The sequence below is a fragment of the Salarias fasciatus genome, chromosome 14 (assembly GCF_902148845.1).
Source record: "Salarias fasciatus chromosome 14, fSalaFa1.1, whole genome shotgun sequence".
NCBI lineage: Eukaryota > Metazoa > Chordata > Actinopteri > Blenniiformes > Blenniidae > Salarias > Salarias fasciatus.
Genome location: NC_043758.1, coordinates 32,427,815 through 32,435,803, shown reverse-complemented (window position 1 = coordinate 32,435,803; position 7,989 = coordinate 32,427,815). Strand labels below are relative to the sequence as shown.

The window sequence follows — 7,989 nt, the reverse complement described above, 5'->3', positions numbered from 1 at the left end:
TCCGTCTCGCCCTCTCTGCCGTCTCGCGTCTTAAGAATGTTCTGGTCCCGGAGCCGGGCTGGACCGGAGGAATACTGACTCACAGACAAACACTGCCTCTCGTATGCAGTTCAGACAGGTAGAACGCAGGCGGTCTAATGAAAAACACAGTCATTGATTTAACTAAACCACCTTTCAGAGTTTATTCCATGTGTTCAAACACCCTTAAGCATTGTTCAAGTACAACAATTAACAATAAAAGGGACAATATTTCACATTTTTTTTTAAATTCACATTTGTTATACTGTTAATTCATATAGCTATTTATAAAACAAAACTAAAATAGAATTCAAAACCATTCCTGTAAAATACCTTTTGATGTTTAATACAGACATTAGAACTCCACAGGGTTTTCTTACAGGGTGGCTCTTCACTCTTTTCAGGATCGAGTTGTTTGACCACAGTCAAATTAAAAAGGAGGGAAAAAAAAGAATTTGTGTCTTATTCTCTGTATGGAAATCAATCCAGATTTAAAAAAAAAAAACAACAAAACAAAACAACAACACACACACCTAATAAAAGAAGTGACCTCAAATCCCTCGGTTGGCTTCACCCCCCTCAAATTTAAGCTTAATTAAGCAGTTTTGCTAATTTGGTGGTTGATGAGGAAAGGCCGACATGCACAGTCAGGGTGCACTGAAGCCTTCCAAGCTCAGACCACAAATGAGCATCAAGCCTCCTCGTCAAGAAAAATACAAGACATCACACAAATGAAGGTGCTTTGACAAGTTCAGCTGGGGTTTTGATGAAGGGGGCTACCGCCAACAGAAATCTCTCTCATTATTTATGGATGACTGGGGCTATGAGGGTTTCAAGTATAAAAAAGAAGTGATTAAAAGAGAAGGAATCTCCTTGGCTGAGGCGCAGAAAAAGGCAGAATGAAGCGAGCTTGTGAATAACAATCTGCAAGTCTGGCAGCAGAGTTAGCCAGTGAACATAATGCATTACCGATACTCCTCTTGGATTCCTTTGAACAGAATCACCAACAGGGATGAGGAAATGGAGTCACAAAAATGAGTCAAAGACATCGCAGATTTCCATCCTCTAGCAGTCGCACTTGGAGGGCAAAGACTGTTAAAGAATCTTCAAAAGGAGAAGGGCACTCGTCTATGAATACAGTGCAACTGATTGCAACCTTTCTGTTTTCTCTCGCTTTGTTTTTTTCCTCTTTACAGTATATTTAAAAACTAAGCTGAGCACAGTCAAAAGGAAAAACAAACAAAAACAAAAAGTGGTCATGTACACAACTGTCTTTGGCAAGAAGTCCCGTGTCCCACATGTGAGTCTGTCAGCGCAGAGCCTCGTGTTCATGTCACCTTCGGCCCATTTCGCTCTGTCTCATGAAGTGGATGTTGTTGACACTGTCCGCCAGCTCGGGGTACTGGTCCACCGAGACCACGTAGTATCCGTCGTAGCCTTGCACCTTCCCCGAGCCGAGGAGCTGCTGCTTCTCCCCCTCGGTCCAGGTGCGCGAGCCCTCCTCGCCGTCCCTCAGTCTCTGGCGCTCCCGGGCCCAGGCCTGGGCCACGGCTCTCTGCCGGGCCAGCTCCAGCACCCGGGCCTTCTCCTCGTCCACGCTGCCGCCGTAGCGCGTGTTCAGGCACAGCGCGCCATACTGCAGCTGGATGTCCGTGATGCGCCTAGTCCTGCCGTTGAGGACGGCGTTGACCTGGGACACCGTCACGTTGACGCCGTTCTCCAGCGTGCGACGGCCCACCGTCATGCCGATGAGGGCCAGGTCGCCCTCCACCGAGCCCAGCTTGACGAAGTAGTGGGTATCCATCCCGGTGATGGTGAAGTGCAGGTTCTCCAGGTAGACGGCGTCGTTCAGGACGGCCGCCATGCGGCGCCCGTCCTCGTTGGCCAGGCTGATGATGTCCGTGCTGATGCGTCCCTCTCGGATGGCGAACTTCACCCCCTTGCCGAAGATGGAGCCGCCCGAGGCGAAGATCTTCTTGTCCTCGGTCTGGGGGCATCCCGCACTTTTGGCTCTGTAGATCTGGCCGAAGCGTTCGAGCTTGACGAAAGCCTTCAGCTGCCGCTGGACTTCACACTGGACGCCCAGCAGAGACTGCAAAGCAAAGACAACACTGTTTAGCTGGGAAGCGTCTCTCTGCTTGTTGTCTTAGTGGGAAAATCGATTCAAGCTCCATCACTTGCTATGAAATCGGTGTTCCCAGTATTTATTAAATTTTCAGTTCTGATAGCTTGATGCTTTAGATTGTATCTGTTATCCGGGCTCCACAGCTTTCTGCTTTCAGTTAAAAACATTTCCTCATTAACATTTCAAACATTTCAGAGTCAAAGCTAACTGATGTTCTCTGGATTATATATGAGTGAGTGAGAAAGATTTGACACTGAAAAAAAAAAAAAAAAGCAAAAGCAAACATCATCCTTCTGTATGACACAATGAAGCATCTTTAAAAGTTTTATATATATTCACAACTCAAACAGTAATCCCTTTTTTCCCCACAAAAGACAGTACAGCAAATATGAAGATTCCCTTGATCGCATGCTTGCTTTTTTGATTAGACGTCTTTATTGTGTTACACAGGGAAATAATGACGAAATTGCTTCTGTTATCCACGGCAAACAAGAAATCAGGGCTGCTTTGAAGCTGAGAATGTATCACACGTAGTCAAGGTAGGGGCAGAGGTGTTTGTCAGCAAATGCAAATCTCTGTGATCATTTGTGACAGGCCTGATATTTGAAAAAAGGCTAAGATTGCCGTCTTCTGACAGCCATGCTGTGTGAAATATGAAGCAGGACTCTCTTGGTTCCCAGTGTTTGTCTCTCAGACCTTCGGGGACCGGAGCTCTGTATAGACACCACACACCCATCGGCCAAAATTAAGACTTTGTCGGTAACACTACTTGACAAGAGCTGTTCCCCGGGAAGAGAGAGGGACGTTAAAACGGGGGGAGAATGATATGAAATGGAGGCGGGCCAGCGTCCGCAGCGAGGCCGTCGCCCCGGCCGCTCTGAGCAGCGACGAAAAGGCGAAGAAGACGGTGCCTTCCTGCCGTCGTGCCTGTGAGCATCCTGATGAGTTTTTGTCAACCAAAGTCTTCCCGACAGTTTTCTAATTTTATCCTGTGTTGGGGGGCGGCTCGGGGCTGGGGGGGGGGGTTGGATGGGGCTGGGTGGTGCCGGGTGGTGCGCAGCAGGGGGGCGCTGACCGGCACACGCCTAACTCCTCAACCTGACGTCAGGATCGTGGAGAACGGGGGCGGTCGGCGGCGCTGCCGGGGCCTCGGGACACTTCACACCATTCCGCTCCATGTTTGTTTACGGAGCCAGCGCGCGACCCGATCAGCTGTTCCAGAGGTCGTGGGGGGACGGGGGTGGCGGTGGCATGTTCTCCACAGCTTCCTGTGGCACTCCCACAGAAGCACCGTTCACGTCGCGCCGGCTGCAATCAGCCTCCGGCACAACCCGGAATGAGAGATCAAGCCTCGCGCAGCAAAGACCTCATCCGTCTGGCCCCTCTCGGCATTTTTCAATCTGTGTGTGGATTCAACAACTTGGCGAAATGGGGGCTTAAGTGGACAGAGATAGAAAAGGCAAGGCACACTTTTCCTCCAGAATGAAATGAAGAAAAAAAAAAAAGCCAGCCAGTCGTACAGGATATACCACATGTAGTTTTAAAGTTAGATTTATGCTTCAAAGAATCCAGCACTTAATTGGGCTGTCTGGCCATCTGTGGCGAAGATCAACGTGGCATCTACCATCTCAGCACCGCTTTTTAAAGCCAGAAGTGGAGAGATGAATATCACAGTTTGGCTCAAAGACAGGACACCCACTAATTATCTCAATCTTCCTGTACATATCATTTACAGTACACACTCCAGAGGTGTGCTGCCAGCTCACACACATGAAAAACTAAAAAAAACACACCTTCAAATCTAGGCTAACCTTGCTATTTAAAGCCTCAATTACAGGAGTTTTCAGATGAATTACAATCCATCGTCGGCATTCTTGAATGTATAATTGAGTGGTTGAGGTTGTAGATGAAACGTTCCCTTTGAGTGGCATTATTACTCAAATGGACCTACTTATATTTAGTGCTTCAGAGTGAAGCAATCACAGACAAACTGAATATAGCCTCAAACTCATTTCATCTAAGCATAATTCAATTCCCATGCAGTGTGCTTGCAAGAAACTACTGAAAAATCTAAAAACCCAGACATGAAGGGATAAACGCGAACTTATAGTGTCAAGTTTTAACATTAACCTCTTCAAAATGAGAAGTAACGGAACTAAAATCTTACTCATCACACAAATTATATTCTGAATAATTTCGTTGGTTGAGGAGGCCAGGTGATGGTAGATAAGGAATTAAATTTATTACTTTAAGATAATATTACTCAGGTAAACGAAAAATGTGGATAGAATAATCCCCTCGTCTTCAGAATTGTACTCAAGTAAATCTAAAATGTATGTTGCACTGAAACTACTCTCACAAATATAACTTATCATAAAAATCCCATAATATACATGAAAGTGAGTAAATTTGACGCATTAATACAAATCATTGAAAGAATTTCCTCTGGAATTAATAAAGTAGCTCTACTCTATTGTGTTCTATTCCATCTTTGATACTGAGTAACTTGACTTTAATTACATTCAACGTCACCTAACAGGTGCATACTAGCTTATTGTTTTTTTTTTTGTTTTTTTTTTGGTAACCAAATCCCTGCCTTTGCATGCATAATGAGGATTTGATAATAAAATTAGTCTTGAAAATACAGCGTTGAAGCACGGCTGCACAGTGCAGAGTTCAGCATTCCTTCACTAACAGTGAGAACATCCCCGGTTTGAATCCGAGGGGCCTTTCTGTGCTGCGTGTGCATGTTTTACTTGTGTTGTTTTTTTTTTTTTTTCCTCCAGGCACTCTGGATTCTTTTCACGGTGTAAAAACATGCCTATGAAGTTAATTGGCGTCTGTAAATTGCTGCGCTGCATGTGAGACTGTGTGTGTGTGCATTTGCTGGGGCGACCTGTTCAGACTCTACCCTGCCTTCTGTCATCCTCAGTTGGATGAAGCAGTAGAAACAACCACGACCACCACCCTACACCTCCAATCACACCTACAGCTGGAAGCCAAAAGCCAATAAACCACTTCAATCATGTCTTTGAACTGTAGGGGGATGCTCATGTACCTGGAATAAAACTCCCGCACATACATAAAAATATACAAAGGCTTACACTGAGAATCCTATCAGCACATTCATTTATTTTCTATAATGCTTCACGGCAGGAGACCAGTCCATCACAGGGCAACCACAGGGAGACAAACAACCGCACACACTCACAATCACACCTGCCGGCAATTTGGAGTCGCCAATTAACCTTCGACGCATGTATCTGGACTGAAAAACCAGAGAGATGGAATAAAGCCCATGTTCAGAGAGAACATGCAAACAGGGAGACCCGGCCTGGACTTGAACCCTCGGCGTTCTCGCTGTGAGGCGAGAGCGCTCACTCAGCCCCAACCCTGGATATCCTTGCTGTAAATCATCAATGCCAAACACGGCCCCGCTGTGCCGCGCCTGCACTTCATCATATTATAGCAGCGTTTCCCTCCCCGGCCTCTGCGCTCACGATGCTCTCCTGGTGGGCATTTGTGCTTAATGCGGGTGGAAGGTCGGATCAGAGGTCACGGATGCCATTTTACATATTATTCCCAGCAACTTTCATCCCTGCAGATAGATGAGAACACACTTTCACCGTGACAAATACCCACTATGTTTAGATGGCAGCCAGAGTGTCAGGAAACATGAATCTGGCCTCTGATGGATGGCATTCACCAGCCGGGCCGTAACCAAACCCAGGAAAACAACAGTGGCCTCTTCAATAATTCAGGTGAGTTGGAGGCAACTTAAAAGGTCTGATAAAAGCGAGAATCAGAGCATGTCTACTACTTCTCAGACCTTGGCTAACAGTGTAAAGCTGAGATGAAATCAATGACCAGTGGTGGAGGGAATGGAGAGTGAATTTCCCTAATGGCAGGACATTTACAAGAGCTGTTTAGCCTGACCCCATTCCCCAAGATGAGCCCCAGCTCACTGCGCCATGTTTAGGCCTGATAGTTGGCAGCTCCTCTGGGAGTCAGCCCACACAAAAGCCCGCCTATTTGCTAATGACGTTGGATGAAAGAGGCTCAGAGAGAGGGAAGATGATCCGCGGCGAGATGAGGAGAGAGCGGCTACCTTGGTGCTGTCCCACTCCTGCGTCTTGATCTGGGTGCGCACCAGCTCGTAGGACGGCTCCATGGTCTCGGTGTTCGGCTTGCGGTAGCCGGGGATGACGTTGTACAGCTGGAAGCCGAAGGTCACCAGCCAGCTGTTGACATCTGCAAAGGGGCGGAGACGGAAGGCGGCGGTGAGGACGCAGGCATGCCCGTGCTTTACGTCAGCGATACACGCAATTAATATTCTCGACGGCTGACACCCAGCGGTCAAGTGGCTGTCTCCTCGACACCCTCCTCACTCAGTCTGAGCACTTTATTTGTTTTGGGGAAGTGGACAAGCTATTCCAAACACTCGAGATGACGCTGATGAATCATGTCCACTCCTGCAGGTGCCACGCTAATGACACACAGCTGGGTCCAACCGGCGCCAAGTGACATCTGAGGGGAGCGTCTGCTGCGCTGATAATTATATACTATTATTTCATGTCATTTCAAGACAGCTAAGACTCCACAATGAGATATTTTGAAGTCTCGCTGCAATATTGGGCAATATTTTTTTTCCTAATGAGATGCTGGGAAGGAGGAAAATGTCTGAGGTTTGAATCTATGCAATCATGCTAATGTGCTTCGTCAAACGGCAGCCACACCGCGGTTATAGGTGCCGCCGCTTCCCCGGTAATAGGTTGTCAATTATTCCAGCTATCACAGAGAAGGTGGCAAAGCACAGGCTGTTGAATCTGAGCCGTTTGTGTCTTGTTGCTTTCAGTGCATATTTGTTACAGACGGCAGAATCACTGCTGTGACACTTGAGGTTCAAGTTTTTCACAGATTGGCAACGCCACATTGTGGCACCTGACAAAGCTTTTTTAAATAAGAATTTGTTTGAGGACAATGAAAGGACCCCGCTAATTTAGTGAGAGGAATGTAAATGTCAGAGTCATCAATCACAGTTGAGGCAGAGCCACTACAGTACATCTAGCTAAGAGTCTGTTTAGCATTCAAATGCCAGTCAGCCCCCGATGGTGGACTGAGAAGCTGAGGGCCCTCTCTATTGGCAGCCAGCTAAATGGATTTGTTGCACAAAAAAACAAAACAAGTAGCAGGCTGCATTCCACCTAAACAGAAAAGTGACTGCTTACAATACTGTCTCAAAGTGGCGAAAATAAAGGAAATCTGCCAACGTGAGCATTACTGAGTCGATAGGATGCAGACTCAACACATGCTGGAGCTGATTGGTGTAACCGCCGTGTATCCATGGAGTATCTTTAACGGTGCTGTTTTGCTTCCAGCTAAAGGGACTGGCACAAGCAGCCCTCGCCATGGTTTCTATGGATCCATTGTGCTGCGATCTCCGCTGAGGTGCTCTCACTGCCATTCACCTCCTCCTCCCCGCCGCAGAACACACCGGAGGTTTCTGAAAAGGGACCCCGGGCGATGAAAAAAAAACGGGACGGGGCTTTGCCGTGCGGCATTGTTCCCTTTGAAACGCCGTTCGAAACGGCGGCCGCAGGGCACGTGCACATTCACGTACGCACGCGTGCACGCACGCCAGCGACGCGACCTCGGTGTCGCGGTGAGGAAGCTCTCAAAAACCTCCCGAGCACACGGCCTTTCCGTTTAATGAGGGAAGGGTCTGTTCCTCCAAACGTCGCTTGATATTTAGAGTAAAAACACAACAAATATGATTTAAAAAAAGGAAGTATTGTTTTCTGCAAGCAATAAAGGAAAAGGAGGTCAGAATTTGAGGCCTTTCTGCG

The 7,989-nt window shown here is 47.3% G+C and overlaps 1 protein-coding gene across 2 annotated transcripts in view; it reads right to left on the bottom strand.

Annotated features, from left to right (window-relative positions):
- Positions 1-551: 551 nt before the first annotated feature.
- Positions 552-7,989, bottom strand: part of tenm4 (teneurin transmembrane protein 4) — a 172,549-nt gene continuing 165,111 nt past the window's right edge. For both annotated transcript variants that reach the window (XM_030109049.1, XM_030109050.1), the window contains 2 exons: positions 6,252-6,394; positions 552-2,110 (listed from right to left, as the gene is read on the bottom strand). In XM_030109049.1, coding sequence (XP_029964909.1) covers positions 1,352-2,110; positions 6,252-6,394 — 902 coding nt within the window. In that variant the 3' untranslated portion in view covers positions 552-1,351. The remainder of the gene's footprint in view (positions 2,111-6,251; positions 6,395-7,989) is intronic.